The sequence below is a fragment of the Thermobia domestica genome, chromosome 8 (genome assembly GCF_964235325.1).
Source record: "Thermobia domestica chromosome 8, izTheDome1.hap1.1, whole genome shotgun sequence".
NCBI lineage: Eukaryota > Metazoa > Arthropoda > Insecta > Zygentoma > Lepismatidae > Thermobia > Thermobia domestica.
This window is the reverse complement of record NC_137461.1, coordinates 109,952,435-109,972,270: the sequence shown is the minus strand read 5'-3', so window position 1 is coordinate 109,972,270 and position 19,836 is coordinate 109,952,435. Positions and strand designations below refer to the sequence as shown.

Sequence of the window (19,836 nt, the reverse complement as noted above, 5' to 3'; positions counted from 1 at the left end):
ATCTATTTCTATAGGCCTAATAGTAGAATCCATTTCTTATATAAAGTGGATACAGTAACTTCCCTAAAAGTGAATGGATTAAAACCAAATTTGGCCCGTTCGTTCATATTACAAATATCGAATCCGATCCTTCATACTGTTTTAAAATGAATACAATGGCCGAAGTGTTTTCTTTTTTTCATGGTAAGCATTAGAACAAAGACAAAAAACCGCTTATCAGTTGAAAATGACTTGATAATGTGCGTCACAAAGATTGAACCGGACATTGGCGCACTAGTGAAATCATACCATGCTTAGGCATCTTATCAGCTTTCAATTTTAATTGTATTTGAATATGAAGGTTTAGTTGCATTTGTATTTTTCTGGTATTTCAATAGCCAGTTCTCATTAGTTTCATATCGTACCTCTTTCATTTAAACTGATTTTTAAACAACTCTGCACCTGTTGAAAATGTTTAGTAGGCCTACTTTTTGTTGTTCTTAACAGTATGTATCAAAATAAAAACATCCCTATCAGAACAAAATTCAAAATAATATTTAAAAATATTTTCCGGTAATAGATTCTAATTATATTTATCTCTTCCGCTTATCTTCACTACTCCCATGAAACCCTCTCGCGACCCCCAGATTGAGAAACCCTGCTCTAATTCTTTTAACTAAAATCATGCTGTAGTTGTTCTAACAATAAATAGCAAAGTACGTTCATATTCAGCATCATTATTCATTTCCGAAGAATTAAGCAGAAACAACAGTGTTTTGAGTTACAATTAAGTCGTCAGATTAATTTTAAATCTGGAAATTGTCTGCATACTAACGCCATCTATTGGCGTCAGGCATGTAGTTAGAGTATGTAGCGACATCTATTAGCTTCATTGTGTACTATTAGGAATAAGCGTTACACCTATAGACTGATAGATATATTTTTCTATTATAAATAGGATTCCAGTTTCTTTCAAAGGAAAAAGAAAAATACCGTCCCATATTTTAAAAAGTGCCTGAAAAACAAAGATCGCGACTATATTTAACACCGTTAAGGTTGAATTTCATTCATACTTCGAATATCGAGAGACTTTTTTATACAATATAGATTATATCAATCTTAAATATATATGTACTCGTGCCGTGTAACACAATAGATGGCATGCCTACCTAGACTTTGGTTACTGGTGAGGCACACAGTAAATTTCCAGCTCATGAGATAACTTTGAGGAACTATCTGAATTACAACATAGCAAACTCCATTCAAAAAAAAAAAAAAAAAAAAAAAAACTAGAAATAATAGCAGTGGGATCCAATATAATATTAACCGCATAACACCCGACTAAAATATATCTGGCTGGCCTTACCTGCCAACGAGATCAGAAATGTCTCTCGTCTCGTCCTAAAGAGAAGACGAGAGATGATACGAGAAGTATATTGTAAGTTCAAGACGAGGACGAGACGAGAAACATGATAATTTTCGTCTGATTTTCGAGCCCAGATTCAAGACAAGACAAGTTTCTCTAGTCTCCTGAGCAACACTAACTCAGACAAGTCTCAGATCTCACTCCATAGAATATTCTCATATATTATATCAGCGTTTCCCAACCTTTTTCAACTTGCGGCACACTACGGGTGTAACTTGAATTCTCGCGGCACACTCATAGATATTATTATTATTTGCAAATATAAAATACCATGATAATTTTTCATCTGTGATTACTGATCTCCTTCTCACAGAGATGAAAGGTTGATCACTGGTTTTCCCCTATGCTAATTCATTATGCTTATTTTTTTTACTCTAATTTTAAAATAGAAAACAATTGCAATGAAATATATGACTCAGATTTTTAAAAATACACTTTTTTTTTTTTCAAAAACTGTATCCAACCTTTCACTAAGAACGAAGATCACTAAATAACGAACGAACAAACAAATGTCTTGTACTTTTAACTTTGCTGTTTTAACCAAAACCGGTGCGTATTATTGCAATCACACAGCTTGCGATGCGTCGAAGTCAAAACATACCTGTCGAAGAAAGTGTTGTTCTGTCATTCACGTGCGAATGAGTGTTCTACTAATGTTCACTTGATGCGTACCGTACAAGTGCTTCCATTTCTCGGTGTTAGTATGACTGTCAATTGAAGGGTAACATAGCAGCTAACCGTGAAAATGTGTACGAGCCGAAATACTGTCTGCTACACAGTAATAGATGTAGAATAATATATTACAATTACAGTAATTTTTTCCATGGTAGAAATTCATAGTAATGTGAAATAGAAAAATATACATTTTTCCTGTCTTGCAATTTGTTTGCTATAGAATTAATAATTTTGTTTCGATTTCCTTGCGGAACACCAGCGGTCTATTCGTGGCACATCGGTTGGGAAACGCTGTATTATATGGACGGGCAAATATTAAAGTAGAGTAATAAGTCATCTGACTTAGTTCAAATTTTCTGTTAATAGACTGACTTATTTAGATCTAGATTTTATGTCTCAGGTTTTTTTTTTTTTTTTTTTTTTTTTTTACAAAGTGACTTTAGTCTAATTTAACTTTTACCCATCTATATAAAGGTTATAAATAGATGAAATGATTATACAAACACAATGAAGAGCACTTATGAACATTTAAAGATACGGAAGTCATTACATAATGTACGCCAATAATAAAGTATGATTTAAAAGTTGTATTATCACACATTTGATGGACTTTTCGTGACGCAGAAAGATTCTCGTAACTTCTAGATGAAAATAAGAAACAAAATTAGGGCACAAATTTTGTACGTAAATTCACAAAATGAGACGAGATAAATTTGGAGAAGAAACGAGATGAGAAAGAACTCCTCAAGAATTGAGACGAGACGAGACAAAGCAAATCTTACTTCTCGTCTCGTCTCGTCTCGTCTCGTCTCGCAGGCAACACTAATGTAAAGATTTTTGTCATTCTTCAGTAATAATATTACAAATGTTTCAATATAGAATTTATAATCGTTTATTTTAAAATGACATCGTTTTATTTTATAACTTTCTAACAACAATAGGAAAGTCTTGGGATCGTCAAAATAAGTCGAAATTCCAATGGATTTACACATGTTCCGTACACCGCATGTCAAAAAACTGGGTTTTTAGGTGTCCGTCTACCCGTACGTTTATTTCATTATTATAAGATATTCCAGTTAATTTTTTTTCTATACATAGAATAAGTAGCTTGAGATCAGTGCTCCGTGAGCTAAATAATCCGTATGTTTATCCTACATTAAAATGAGTAGTTAAGAACAAAATGATTTCCTTTTAAAGGTGGGTCTAAACTTGACTATAAAACAATTTGAGAGAGGGTGAAGCTTATGTTAGTAAGTTACAAAGTCAGCTCAGTGACTTGCAAAAAGATAGTAGTCAAGCTTCTCTAATTGTTTCGTATTGCACGGTTGGTTAAAAGTTAACACTATTCGATTTGGAATTTAAAGTTTAAAATATATTTCCTTTAAAAGTAAAGAAAACATTACTTTAAAAAAAATCGAGTCTTACCTTTCCCTTCTTTTCCATACTGAGATTGTGAAAGACAGGGCATAGAGCTTGGCCTCTGATGATTCCTTAATCTCTGAGATCCAGACTGCAAATGATTCAACAGTCCAACTTCTACAACACTGAAAAATAAATAAATAAGAAAATACAATTGATACTCAAACATTACATTAAAATATTTATTAAATTTCATGTCACAATCATTGATGAAAATTTTCCGAAAAATTTTCAGGAAAATTTTCCGATTCATAAAAACATACTCCACTTATTCATACATCGTTTTCTAGCCGTAAAATTTATTGAAGATAAATATTGTCTGAAAAAAAAATCATGAAGTGAGAATCTAACGCTTCTTTATTTCTGCAAAAATGTTTGAACAACTTCAATGTGTTCTTCCCTCAGAACTTACCTTTGATGTTACAAAATCACATTTCTCAGTTTAATACTCGTAAGACGAAGTTTTTCTCACAGTTTTACTTCTTTTTTGGATTTACATACTTGCAACATATATAAATAAGCAGGGATAATATAAAGTACCTACTCTAAATTTTTGACTTCCCAAAATCCCAGTTTAAGTGACTCATGTAAACAAATACTGAAAATTTTCTTTTAAAAAAAATATTTATTCATACATTCATTCTAAAGAGAAAGTAAAAGTAACTAATAAGCAAGCTGACCAGCGTAGTTGTTCTTCCAATAAAATAATAGAAACGTAAAACGCTGCGCTATTAGCGCTGCGTTCTGAAAGCAAGAAGTAATCTAATTTTAATTTAGAAAAAAATATATATATGTACTTGTTCTATCGAATAGTTAATACTTCTAATACATTTTTCTCCATAATAATAGAATTTAGAATACAAAATATCTGCTCTAAGATATCGATTATACAAAACTCCAATACTGAAGTTCTAATTTACGAGTGTTAAATACAATAAAATCAAAGCATTTCTTCTTATTTTCTGTTACAAAAAAATCTTCATAAAGTACTTTATGTAGGCTGGCTTATATGTGAAGAAATAGTGGAATTCTTTTGTTTCTGAAATAATTGATAAATTCACAAAGGTTTCTTTTCGTTTTTTGTTACATTTTAAACAATGGGATAATATATTTGTAATGTAAGAACTCGATCTATGTTCTCTGCACTTTATATATATACATACATACACACACACGCACACACACACACACACACACACAGAGAGAGAGAGAGAGAGAGAGAGAGAGAGAAATACTATATAAATTTTTACTTGCCAACTCGAAATATTAGAAAACATTCCGGTTCCCGAAAACTAATTGGAAAATTATAATTTGTTGCTGTTAAACTTTCCTCTACAGGAATTCAATTTTACAGCTCAATGTGCAGTTAAATATAGTGGAAAATTATCTACCTAACATCATTATACATAATATTCAAAATTGTTCGGCTTATGAAAAGTTCTTCCACGTGTTTCTACATCGTAATGAAAATTTTCGGGTGCATGAAAATTCCTTTCTTGTTTCTACAGAGCAATAAAACTTTCCGATTCACAAAAGGCTGTTTTAATTTTGCTTCAAAATGATAAAAATTTCCCGATTCATAAAAACTTTTTCAATTTTTCCATTCACAGCAGGAAATTTTTCGATTCATGAATAATTGTTGCACTTGTTCCTACATAGTACTAGAAATTTTCAGAGCCATGAAAATTTTCAGATTCTTTTAATGATCTTTCACTTTTTAATATTTCTATACATAAATTCAATCAATTTTATGGTTAATGAGGAATTGTTACTTTATCACTGATATTTTTTCAGCACGGAAATTTTTTCGTAAAAATATAGGGGATCCGCGGAAAATTTCCACCTCACATCACTAGTCACCATGATAAGCTCGCTTTTCTAAATAGAAACTAAAGATAAGGATTTTAAGAAGAATCATTTCAAAAGTTTCTTCAAGCTGCAAGTGTCGTTTCTAAAGCATACATGAAAAAAGAAAAAAAAATGTATATGTTTATTTATATCTGTAAAGTAATTTCTATGTTCTTCTTTGCGTAATGTTTTTACAAATGGCAGTTCCTCACTGTATTTACTTCTACGTGTGCATCCGTTAGGGATATGTGTCACTGTTAAGAGGAATTAACAGTCGCGAGACTTCACGATTCGTCGCGGTCACTATAGGGCTAGTATTTCCCATCCAGATCGTTATACTGATCCGTTAATCTCGATAGCATTGCGGATAGTCTATCAAGCAAGGATGATATCAATAATGAATATGTGGGATAAACCGATCTTTGGTTGTCCACATCTTTTGGGATCAACAGGATGAATCCCCTGATTCATCAATGAACTCGAATCTTTATTTTTGACTTAATGCATTCTGGCCAAAATTGCTATTGTTGTAAGTATACACTATCTAAAATGAGAAGCTAGCAGTGGAAATAGTGAATATAGCAACACGTTAAGAAACTTCTGCCTTCATGTTTCCCTTTGAGGCTTAAAAGTAAGCAGAGCTTTGCAAAAGCAATAGTGTAAGTCGATTTTCTGAAGGTTAAAGCAAAAGGATTCACCAAGCAAAACAATACCCCTTATTGACCCCAGATGCCTAAAATCATTAAGAAAAATCAACTTTAATTCAAATGTACCAGTAGTAGTTATTGGTGCACCCCCCTTCAGAAAGTCCTGGATCCGACCTTGTATATTTATCCAAGCCAGCCAAGCCAAGTGTTTCACAATTTGTTGAACCTTAGCATTGTAGTTATTACTCATATCCTAAGGTCATTGATAGAAAAATCTAGAACTTGTAATCTGATAATTTTAAGTTTACTTATGTCATCGTTGCCATATCGTATTGTGAAGTTGATGGTAATTTTTTCTAAGTATATTTGACGAAAAAAAACTATACACAATTTGCCGTGGGAAGATAACCTATGAACCATGTAAATTATTATATATAATACCCTACATAATATAATTATATATAATATATAATATATATAATTCCAGTTTAGTATCCCACAAGTATACCCATTAGGCTAAGTAATATGTTACTAATAATATGATACTAATTATGTTACTGAATGTAGCAACAATCAATTGTTACGTTAAGTATTTAGAATTTTAATAAAATGACAAGTGTTATATATTTGTGGTGTGGTGTGTATTGCGGGTGGAATATAGCGCAAGTACGGGGGGTGAGGTTAGAAGATTCTGCATTGTTTTAAACGCTTGAACGCGCTCAGGAGTCCAGATGAGCTTTTTAGGATTGTTTTACAGAGCCTGATAAAGGGGTGCAAGAATGATGGAAAAATTTTTGAAAAAACGTTGGAAAAAATTTGCACTGGCTAACCAGTTTTTGAGGATTTTGAGAGTGGCCGGTCTGGGTGCCTGAGCTAAAGCTGAAATCTTATTAGGGTCAGGTTGTAGAGTGTGATTGTTAATAATATGGCTTAAACATTTAATTTTTTTGATTTGAAAACTGATTTTTTAATGTTAAAGAGCAGAGAATGTTTGGCGGCTTGCTGAAAGAAGGTACGAAGCACAATCATTATTTGATTGAATGAATCTGCGTGGACATACATGTCGTCAACGAATGATGTAATATTGTTGGGGAAGATGTCCCTATAAATGGTTTGAAGAGCTTGTTGAAGTAAAATGAAGGCATTTTTGAAACCCTGAGGAACAGATGTCAATTGAAGATGATTGAAGGGGAGAGAAAGACCCTTAATGGAGAACGCAGTGGCCGGTTTGTCCTTGGGATCTAAGTTTAATTGATAGAAACTGGAGTGTAAATCAAAGGAGTTGAACCAAACTGAGTCAGAAAGAGACTTTAGAACGTCCTGTATATCTTCTAAAGGAGAAGCTATTGTTCTTGAACGGGAGTTAAGGCCCCTGAGATTAAAAACGGCCCTTAGCTCAGTTTTGGAATTTGGTTTTAAAACAAATAATATGTTATTTTTATACTGAGAATCTGATTGTTCAAACACTCCTTGATTAATGAGGCGCAGGACGAGTTTTCTTGTTCGCGGTCTAAGTCTGTGTGGAATGACGAATTGGGGGGACTGAAAGGGAACGTCCGATTCTAAGTCTAATGTGGCCGAAAATGTGGGTATTTTTGTAAAATCATTGTCGTGCCATTGAAAAAGAAAAGCATATTCAGAAAGTAGCGCTTTCATTTGAGCAGGGGAGCCATAATATGTTACTAATAATATGATACTAATTATGTTACTGAATGTAGCAACAATCAATTGTTACGTTAAGTATTTAGAATTTTAATAAAATGACAAGTGTTATATATTTGTGGTATTTATTAAAACCGTTACCATAAATGCAAACGATATAGATATAAACAATATTTACAAAATTATGATGTGAAATATAAGTAGTATAATGGTAGGGGTCTATCAAGGAGAAATTCCTGATACTTTTGTGTGTTTATAATGTCCGTAGTCCTCCCCTCACGACATTTATGTCATGCAAAAGTTCATCAGCGCAAAGCTTATACTCACAAACACAGGCCTTCCATCACCGCTGTCAGTCCTGGGTAGTTCCTCTGGACGCAGAATAAATGTACCATACCACACTCTTAGCAGGTGTAGGTTGAATGATAATAATTTTTAAAAATGCCTGGTTTTATAGTATTACAAAAACTGTTTTTAGTAAGGCATTGTTTATGCTGGAAAATATGTTTTTTTAATTTAAAATAGACACCTTGAAAGATTTTAACTTATATGTTTTGACACCATCACCTTGAATAAGTTTGATATTATCACTTTGAAGGTTTTTATATTTTGAAGCCACTGAAAAATCCGTTTGCGTAGGACGTGTTGTTTTTCGTGGTTATATCGTATTGTTAATTTTGATCTTAAATAGAATATTTACAAGGAGAAATTACGAAGTAGAAATCACGAAGTATATGAGTGTTTAATAATTTTAACTTTTCATCGTTTATTGATTTTGGAAATATAATATAAGGGAGACAGGAGTAAATATATGAAGTTTTTGGTAAACCAAATTTCTTAAAAGCACGACACTTATCAAGAAATAAGTATACCCTCATCAAAATTCTCATTATGACAACTAGCAAGATGACATATTATACAAATGAGGTTAATGAGTTATAGCCCAAAATAATGATCAACTCTTAAAGTTTAATTTTTGTTAACTATAGTATTGCGCAAAGATGAGGCGTATAAAAGTTGGTAGATTACATTGCCAATTTTCTTTATTCTCCTGGGACAGACTACTTATTTATTTTATGTGTTGTAAATGTAAAAGGATAATCTGGTAAGTAGCAGATCGTATTTATTGTAATATCTTCTCCCAATGGTGACACACATACTCTTAGCAGTGACACACATCGTTCTAACGGTTGGGGGGACACGGTAGCTCAAATGGTAGAGTGCTTACTGCTGGTGCGTGGGGTTCCTGGTTCAACCCCCGGCCAAGTAAATTTGTAGTGGACAACATTGTTTCCGTGGGTTTTCTCGTGGTACTCCCGTTTCCTCCCACTTTGTCATTTCACTAATTGTTCCATCATCATTCACTTGGTTTAATTATCATCTTCATTAGTCTAAAGGGCATAATCGTCGGACGTTAAACTGAAAGTTTCCATTTGTTTCCGTTCTAACGGTGCTAAACATGCAACTTGTAATTGCTTGAAATTCACCGATGATATAGAAGAGACACTTGATTGCAATTAGTAATGATTTTGTTTGAGATACGTAAAACATACTACTTCAAAGCTTTTTAAAAGAAATAATTAATGGCTACATCTCTTGTAGAATAGGCAAATAACGCAAAGAGTTTTCTTCTACAACAGATATTAATTCGAGGAGAAAAAGAGGGAAGAAAACTTAAATCAAGAAACAAATCGTTGACGGTATGTCCTTCGCTGAAGATTCATAGCCTCAAATTTACAGTCGCCATCTCTTTCAAAGTATAGTAATGGAATATTAATTATCTCTGATAACAGATTTAATGCCAGGATCTACCTTCATATACGTAACATTTGGCTCAAATTATGCACGTACCTACATGTATGTGTAGCAATATATGCTCCGTTCCCACTAACAACAAGATAGAGAGAATTTGGCAGTGAGAAAAAAGCGAGGGGGGAAATCGTGATCGGAATGAGGGATGTACTCCCCTTTTGAGTTGCCTCTGCCGTTGCTTGTACCGCAACAAGACGATCTGCATTCCTTGACGTTATTAATCTGTAGACTTTCTCACGTCAAGAAAGACAGGAAGTTGAACAGCTTCCAAAATATTTGACCCCTCTCCAATACTCTTTTACGTTTATATACGAGGGTAAAAGCATTAATCATGCCACCACTGCCACGACATTCATACAATTTTTACGGGTGTTCGTTTCTAGTTTTAATCAATCTTAAAAACAATAGAATTGTAACAAAATATTTCTTTCAAGTTGTAATATTTATTATAAGCAGACACCACGAACGGAATGCAAAGTTTAGAAGATAATAAATATCACTCCAAGGATTTGTGGTGGCAGTCAACATATATTCATATCATAATACCGATACTGTTTGCGTAAGCCAGTATTCGTTTCCAAAGAACGGATGATGTGGGAAGTGGAAGTGGATATAAAATAGCTTATGTGAATCCACATATAATCAGCCTGGGATTACGATCGCTTAGTGGTAGAACGCTCATCTCTAATACGCGAGGTTGTTGGTTCGATCCCAGCTCCCGCCAAGTAGGCTTTGAGGTGGACATAGGGATGCGCCCGAGACAGGCTGTCTCGTCTTGTCTCGTGCGGAATCCTAGTGGACATCACTGTATGCTTGGGTTTTCTCGGAGTTCTCCCGTTTCCTCCAACCTTCTTTACTGCATTATCATCTATTTCATAACCAATGTCTCCGTTAACCTTAACCTTGAAATATAATCGTTAGACTAAACTCAAAAAATTATATATATATATATATATATATATATATATATATATATATATATATATATATATATATATATATATATATATATATATATATATTATCCGCAATCTGATAACATTATCGGGATCTCGTACAGGGTGGTGAGAAATGATTCATTGGGTTTTAAAGTGAAATTTGTCGAAAATTATTAATGCAATTCGATTGTACAATTGATGAAACGAAATATCACATTGAAAAGTTTGATTTATCATATTCATAATCTTAGACAGATGGCAGCACAAGTCTAGTTTCCAAAATAACGTCTATGCAGCAGAAAGGATTTTGTGTTGTGTAATAATTGCGAGAAGTGTTTTTTCCGTTGTTACCATACAGCAGTGGTTCTCAAACTTTCCGATAACGTGGACTCCCTGTTCATTCCGAAAGTGATCTACGGACTCCCTTGTAATGCTATCTGTAATTTCACATGTTATTTAAAAAAGTATACTAATCAGAATTACCAGTGACAAGAAAAATAATGCACTAAGTAATTTATTCTAAAGATGCATGATTGTTTCCTAATGAACAAAATTTCAATTGAAAATACAGTAACTTTCAAGACTGAAAAACTTTTTTTTAAAAAAAAAAAAAAAAAAAACCACTTGGTAAATAATGTTCTTAAATGTGGTATCACTAATATGAGGAATGAAATTCTTTGTGTTTTTCCATAATTGTATAGAAAACTGGAATAAGTTTTGCCACCATCAATCTCAGGTCCAATTCCACATTTAGACGGTTTCGCTTTAAGGTTTTAATACTGCAAAGAGCAGAAATGTCCTGCTCACATAAGTAAGTGATAGGGAAAGGTATTAAATGTTACAATACTTTTTTAGACAACTCTTCATGCTCAGAGCGCACACTCAACCAAAAGCTACGAAGCTCATTTTCTTTGAAAACGTTTTGCCATGAAGTATCGCAGGATAGTTCCAATAGGTGTTCTTATTCTGTGTTAGAGGATTCATACCTTATATGTCATGGATTTCTACATTGGTGAAAGGATATTCAATACAACCATTAGCAGATTGTAGGACAGGGAAATATTCTCGAAAACTTGCAGCTAGTGCTCTCAAGTGTCCTACAAGTGTTTTGTGCATTTCAGCAGAGTTTTTCACCTGAAGAATCAGTGGCATCCTGGAGCACTGGAAATGATGAATAGTTATCGTTTTGAATTCGTACTGCCCACAGCTGCAGTTTCTTAATCTTAAAAATACTTCTTGCATAACAGCTGTGAATTCCATTTTATTACAACACATTTCAATTTTTAGGCCTCGCCCCCCCCCCTGGCTAATTCCCGCGAATCCCCAGGGGTACGCGGACTTTACTTTGAGAACCACTACCCTACAGCGTACGTTCCGCAAACAGTTTACAACTGCACCGTCAAATCACCAAAGTATTCTGAAATGGAATCGACATTTTAAGAACACTGACTACTAATATAAAGATTAAAAAAGGAAGAAGAAGAAGAAAGGTGACGTCCACGCCCTTAAGCGTTTTACTACCTTACCCAATATACTAATCCTTGCACATAAAAATTAGTGCATTAGTTAAGTTTCCTCCCTTAGTCTCTGAAGATAAGATTGGTGTCTCAAGAGCCATCGTTCGTACAACTTCAAACAAGGAATGAATTTGAGAAGGTACGAGAAGGAAATTTCGTATTAATCTGACATTATTATTATTATTATTATTATTATTATTATTATTATTATTATTATTATTATTATTATTATTATTATTATTATTATTATTATTATTATTATTATTATTATTATTATTATTGTTGTTCTCGTGAATATATTTTCGGATGTCAGTATGTAATTTCTTTTGTCTACAGTACAAGCAAACGAAGAATTACGAGAAGCTTGCAATAGCTGGCCATTTATGAAAAAAAAAAAATGGAAGTCCGCCATGTTGTTTCTCAAGTGCGAAACGAAATGAAATATTATGGAGGAGCTGAGATTTGTAGAAACGAGAATGAGGGAGGGAACGGGAGAATACTACAAACTCACATGGCTCGAGAACGAAGCAGGAAACCCTCACACCAAAGGTAAGAGCTCTTTCAATGAATTGCTACGGTGCCTATTTAAGTAGCCGAAGGTTAGGTCTAAACTAAATCAGTCCCCGGAGCCAAAGACCCAACTAGCCGGCAACTTTTAGCCGGGAATCAGTGGTCAGTGTAGTCTCGTCGCTGTTTGTTGGTCTTCTTGACCGCTAGTCAGGCGCGCATCCAGAAATTTTTGTTGGGAGGGGGTCCAATAATACAGGACACTACACTTATATAGTATCGAATAGATTTTATTGTACAACCAAAAATTTTAAAAAAAAAGCGATAAGTAATTGTTAAGTAATGCTACCTATATTCTCACTAAAAATGATAAAACTAGATTTTTATCAGAAAAAATAGTACAGATAGTAAGTAAGGTCAAGTCTTTAGTGTCTGATGGACATTTCTCTGTTAAACAGGTATAGTTTTATTACGAAAGCGTTATAAAATTTGGGGAGGGAGGTCCGGACCCGGCGGACTCCCCACATGGGTGGGCCCCCTGCCATAGTGCTTACATATTACTGTAATTAGCTCCTGAATTATTCTCAAGATGCTGGATGAGCGCAGCACTGCCAGCATCATCTCCCTTCCCCCAATAGTCAACCCACCAAAGTATTAACCCAACACATGCTGCTTGACTTTGGTGATCTCACAACAACCGATAGACTATACAGTGCTTGAATTTGAATAATTGATTGAATAATGGATTCTTTGAATAATCGTTACTCGAATAGTACCGTATTTTTGAATAATGAAATTATATTCAAACATTTATTCGGATAACGAATATTTTGTTCAAATACCGAAGTTTTGGTCGAATATTTATAATGAATATTCGAATAATAACAGAAAATGTATTTGGATAATGAATATTCGAGTAATTTTTTACAGCGGGTAGGGCTTCGGCTAAGTAAACAAATGTACAAATGCACTCATAAAATAAGCAAGAGTGTCACAGTGCAAGAGGTTCAGCATCTGAAGGATTTTTTTTCGTCCCAGTATACACAAGATGAATATATGAGTTTGAATTTCCCTCTCATCCTCCACGCTTCACTCAAAAACTTTAAAAAGATCAGTGAATATTTGAAAATAGAACATGTTTAAATCTTCAGATTTGTCAAGTACAAAGTAATTTAGTTTCATTGTAGCGTTATATTCCACAAATAGATTAGTATTTTATATCATGATGGTTATACTAACCCGCTAATCTGAAGCGTGTTGCGGGTAGTTTATCAAACAAGGATAATATTCATAATTTGCTCCGTAAGAGTATATAGGGAACCGCTTTTTGATTGTAAATATTTCAGGATCAACTGGATGGATCACTACCATAATGAATTCGATTCCTAATTTTTTGACCCTCTATATCGTGGTAACAATTGGTGGTAATCCATCAAGCAGTTCTTGAGAGTGTCTCCAAGACGGACACACGGACAGACATCATAAATATATAAAAAGGTTTCTGGCATATCAAACGCCTTAAAAATTATTTGCAGCTTTTACAAGAGTTCTTCAAGGTCTTTAGTTACCTGGCAGAAAAGAATGTCCATGAATCACGTCATTAAGTGGTGCATTTCATGTCCGCTATATGCTATAGTTAGCCCAGAGGAGAATATAGAGCAACCATGCAAGCAAGCCATTTTTAATATATCACAGAGACAGAATGTCAGAATGAAGTTGGAGAAAATTTTAAGAGATCTATATTAATGTTCCAACACCCCCATAAACGAACGAAAAGATTCTCAGGGCAGCAAACATTAGTAGTTTCTTGGCGTCCGTTGTTTGCTCAGCGAGCGAAGGGAAAAGGAATGCGTCGGGCGGCTCAGCAATAGACAAGAGAAGTCAATCCTTTCCTCCCTCCCCCGCCCTAAACAATGGTCGTGAATCTTCTCAGCGGTAAATAAAACGTCTCTTCACTTTGATGTTGGTCGTTCATCACTTCAAACCCAGAGCGAGGAAACCGTAACTTTCAGCTGGTTAATGGCTGCAGTTAAACATCGTTTGAGACGCTCTGCATGTATATGTGTAGATGTTTATTCGACCTATGTGGTTATACATATCATGTCACCACTCAGAATCTATATTCATAACGTTTACTCTCCTGACAATGGAGAATTTACTAAGGTATGATTTGTTGTTGTTCAGGTAATGAAGAGCCTAGAAATATGTAGTTGTGATGTGCTAAACTTCTTAATTGTCCCAACATTTGTTGATCTTCCTTCTATACGTAAACAAATGGTAATTTAGACAAACATTTCATGAGTTAATCAAATATTATTCTATTTCTTCTAAGAGGGAAATAAGAACAACAAACATCCAGTTAGAAACGGAATCAGGTAAAAGTTGCGGATAAATCAAAACAACAATTACGAACAGAATCATTGAATCATCACGAACTTGTTTTCACTTACTTTTATAGATCACTATCATCGTCATTTTCATGAATTCTCGTAATAGAAATGTCCACATGAAAGAGTTACGAAGAGAAGAGTGTCATTAAAATTCTAGAAATCGAGAAATAAATACAGACTGTTGTCAGTTTATATCGTATCGACTTTCAAGAATACTCATCTTATACGAGAAACCTCACCGCCACCACCAATGGTGTTTTATTAGACCTGCAGCATTCTGGACTGTAGCCTGACATCGAGCTTCACATTGCACTAAACTTTGGCGAAGCACGTTTAAGAAAACTCAGTCATACTCCAGAAATGGCGTGGGGTGGGTCAACGAAAACTACCCATAACCCATTGATCCACCATCCACCGTGATTCACGACTCAATGAACATATTACCCCGTGACCCACTCTGACCCACCGTGACCCACCACTCACCAAAACCCATGGTCATCAACTCTGTCCCATAATCCATGCCCTCCTCTCCACTGACTGAAGAGTTTACACTTGTAACAAAACAACACTGTGAAATTATCACTAATCGGAGTTAGAATTTCTACAGTCAATCGCTGAAACACTGCTCTGTTACAATACCAGTGGATCTGACCTTTACGATAAAAAATGATAAAGTGTTTGTCATGTTCATATTACGATAAATTTCAATTTAATTATCATATATAATTATTTCCTTGTTGAATTACCTATACTTTTTAGTGAAAAATAGGATAAAATTTGAAAATCTTAAATGAATGTAAAATACTCCAAAGTAAAATTCGACTGTCTTCGAAATCCAAGTAGTAAATCCTATTGCTATTATTACAATTTCAAATATCAATATCCAAAAGTGCCTGAAGTTCTTTCTTCACTTAGATATACTCATCTCAGATAAGTAATTGGGAACAAATGAAAACGGAAGAAAAATGGAGGCCTTGAAAATAAAACAGACAAATTCACCCATATTCAGAAGATGCTATCTACAATGCAGCGAGTAGAATGGGTCAGTGGGTCATGGTGGGTCGGTGGATCAGAGTGGGTCACAGTGGGTGGTGAGCCGCAGTAGGTCACGTCCTATTGACTCACGACCCACTGACCTACTCACAAATCTTGACCCACTTGACCCACGACAAACTCCATTTCTGTCCTACTCTTCCCTGCAAGAAAACCAATAGTGTGCGTGGACACCGATGTAGGAAACATCTTTTCAACAGCCCAAAGACGTTGGACTGACATCAGAGCTTTTCACAGAAATGCCTTGTAACAGCATTACACGAATCCCTAATCAACGTTCCATTTCCTGATTAAAACGAAGAGATGTTCTGCCGATATGATGCAAAGCCTTGAATCTTCAGGTTGATGTCCGCACATTGAAATTGTGGGATATGTTATCTCTTCCATGTATTCTTCGTGGGCTCCTGCTTTGATTAACAGTCCAGAAAAGCTTTCGCAGTCGTCGTCACCGCAAGTGAAAACCTATTCTCCCGACACTATTTCCCCAGAGAAATGAAGGAAAAACGAGCATGGAAAAAGACCATAAGGTACACATTATGGTAACTTTATTCGTTATCTTATATTCTATTGTTCCAACTAGAATTTTCGTCTTTTTAACTAGTTATTTTCATTCATAGATTTCCTCAAAATTTCTAGCGTTCCGTAGAAGTTTTATGTTTCATTTATTTCGCTACAAGAGTGGTATCATCTGCCAAGTCTGAAGGCATATAGACTATAGAGTTAAAATGAATAATATAAAATAGTGATGTGTAGACTTACCAATCATCAGGATCACAATCTCTAAACCCTTTCGCGAATGGATTGCTGGCAATTTTCAACTGTGTTATCTGAAAAATAAATATACAAAATATAACCAAATGAACAAATTTGAATAACGTGTATTAATAATAATAATAATAATAATAATAATAATAATAATAATAATAATAATAATAATAATAATAATAATAATAATAATAATAATTCCAAGACTCAACAAATGCTCAATTATACACAAGTAAAATTAAAGAAATGACATTAAATTCATTCACACTGTAACAATACAATATTTGAAACTGAATAAAAATTAATTGTCATTACTAAAAACAGATTTCTGTGATTGTGAGTTTAATCTTCTAAAACAAACAAACATCATAATCATCCAAACCAAGACTCAAGTAGTTCCAATATAAAATGACCTGAACGAAGGAACAAGTTAGATTCATATGTACGTAAAATATTTAAATTATAGCTATAAGAAAAAAAAGTAACGGGTTAGAACAGCGTTTCACAACCGGTGTGCCGGGGCACACTGGTGTGCCGCGAATGGGCCGCTGGTGTGCCGCGAGGAAATCGAAACAAATTATTAATTCTATAGGAGTCAAATTGAAAGACATAGGGGAAAATGTATATTTGTATTTAACATTACTATGAACCTCTACTATAAATCTACAATTTTAAGTTTCATACTGTGTTACTTTCTGAACATTTTTAATGTTGGAAAACGTATTTATCATTGTCATGACCATTATCGCTTCTTTATAGTTGTAGACTATTTCGTAACTTGAAATTTTAACATATCATTCAATAAATTCAACAAAGCAAATATGCATACAAATTACCTACATTTGTGTTTTAAAAGTATAGGAGATTGTTTATTTATTCGTTATTTAGTGATCTTTCCTTTTAGTTAAAGGTTAGATACAATTTTCGAAAGAGAAAGTGTATTTTTAAAAACCCGAGTCCTATATTTCATTGCAATTGTTTTCTATTTTAAAATTACAATGAAAAATGAGCATAATGATTTACCACGGGGGGAAATCAGTGATCGAGTTTTCTTCTCTGTAAGATCAGTAATCACATAAAAATACCATGATATTTTATATTTACAAAAAAAATATATATAATATATGGGTGTGCCGCGAGAATGCAAGTTACACCTATAGTGTGCCGCAAGTTGAAAAAGGTTGGGAAACGCTGGGATAGAATATATTGAATATAACTGCATGGTATGCAACCAATCTGACTTTCAGACATAGTTGGATTGCATATTACATAGGAGCAATTCATCTTTAATAAATGCTGATGGGAATACATGGGGAGGGTATATTTTCGAATCTACTGGATGGATTACCTCCATCTTCGAACTCAATCTCTATTGATTCTCTACTTCCTGGTCAAAATTGATGGAGATTCCTTAGGTAGATCTTGACATTTTTTACCTCCCGGATGGACGGATACACAGAATAAATATTATATATACAGTATAAAGGTTCTGGTTGGTAAACCAAATTCCTCAATGATGAGAGCTCCTTCGTGGCTAAGCCGTTAGCGTACGCGCCTTTGGCGTGGGAGACCCGGTTTGATTCCCGGCGGGAGCTCATGTGGTTCGGATTCCACGTTAATCAGTAGGCCCACGTCTCATATAGCCTCGCTGCTGAGCGGGACGCTAAACTAAAATAAACTCAACTCCTCAATGATGAGTTACTTCTTCTTCTTCTTCTTCTTTTGTTCTATATTTTAGGCATAATGAATTCTAAGTTTCTCTTATGCAAAAATTTGCAGTTTCTGATAATTAGGCCTACATATTGAACTCGTTATGCCAGAACAGAGACAAAGAAAAGTAACTCTGGTCGTTTTACGTGTATATAATTTACGTAAGTAAATGATACCTAAACAAAGAATTAAGTGGAAAAAATTAGGTTAAACTCACCCTATGATTTTGATACGCAGTAACTGCTGTGAACCGAGTTTCTTGAAATATGAATGTTTTGAAGTTCTCCGTATGAGATACATCTTCGTTTTTTGGATTAATATATACTACATGGAACCTTGGTTGATATCTGTGCATGGAATTCAGAATAATCTGTAAAAGAGAGAGTAAATTTTAATTAACATGACAGGAAAACATTATGAAGAAGAGCATTGTTGAGCTCTTAACAATATAAAGAAATTTATCAGGAAGGGACTTCTGGAAGGAACTACTGTACTGCCTACTATAGCTTAAGATAAAATTCCAGCATTTTCGTCTCGTGGGAATATATCTGGAAAATCTTCAGTTAAGGACTCAAGATGAGTATCCGGAACCTGATTGCGAAGTGATAGCGCTAACTGTTCATTTACGACAACTCAACAAATGATTTGTTCGCAAGAAGTAATTTTAATGAAATTCATTAAAAAAAAAAAAAAAAAAAAAAAAAAAGAGGGAAAAAAGAAAATACTTAATTCCCATGTCCATGTTGGACTTCCGAGTAGCCCAATAGCTATTACGTATGCTACCAGTATGAATAGAACCAGTCTTGATTCTCAGAGAGAGATTACATATTATCAAACAGTAGGTAACGTCTCATATGTCGCTGCTGAAAAATAAGATGATTTCCTAGCATCAAATAAACACGTGTCGTTTTTCAGTGATTTTTTCCAGTGAAGAAGACTAAGGGAGATCTGTATCTGATTTGATTTTTAGTGTAATTTTATAGTAAGTTCTGAAAATGTTCTCAGTTTGTGCTCAGGATTTTTTTTTTTTTTTTTGTAATCCTTTATTTTAAATGGCGGGATTGTCTTTCGGTGTCGTCTTAATTGAGAAATGCATAATAAAAAGCAGCATAATAATAGATAATCGTAGCTTTTTCAAGTCACGAGAGCCAGTTGAGTCACTTTCTGAACTTCTGGTCAACTCATCGACACGAACATTTCTCGCTTCCTTGATTCACAATCTATTAATACTGTTCCTTAAAATTAAAAAAAAAAAAAAAAAAACTATCCAACTTTTCCTCGTGATTATGAATCGACACAAAAGAATCCTGTATCTCCTTTATCTCCTTCGAAAATTCAAACTCGAGACTTCTTAAACAGTACCAAAACGGTTTACTAGTATGAAAGTAGTATTGTCTAGGAGCATTACATTAAAAATAAAACAAACTGTATTCGTATTCAATGATCTTACGACAGCGCATAGTGATAATTTTAATGAAATTATTTCAA

General features: G+C 34.1%; 1 protein-coding gene across 2 annotated transcripts in view; it reads right to left on the bottom strand.

The window, feature by feature from the left end:
• The window catches only part of org-1 (T-box transcription factor 1), a 135,813-nt gene that overhangs the window by 27,226 nt on the left and 88,751 nt on the right, over window positions 1–19,836 (bottom strand). For both annotated transcript variants that reach the window (XM_081768879.1, XM_081768880.1), the window contains exons 5-7: window positions 18,566–18,718; window positions 16,633–16,700; window positions 3,506–3,624 (exon numbers count right to left, since the gene is read on the bottom strand). In XM_081768879.1, the coding sequence (XP_081625005.1) occupies window positions 3,506–3,624; window positions 16,633–16,700; window positions 18,566–18,718 (340 nt within the window). The remainder of the gene's footprint in view (window positions 1–3,505; window positions 3,625–16,632; window positions 16,701–18,565; window positions 18,719–19,836) is intronic.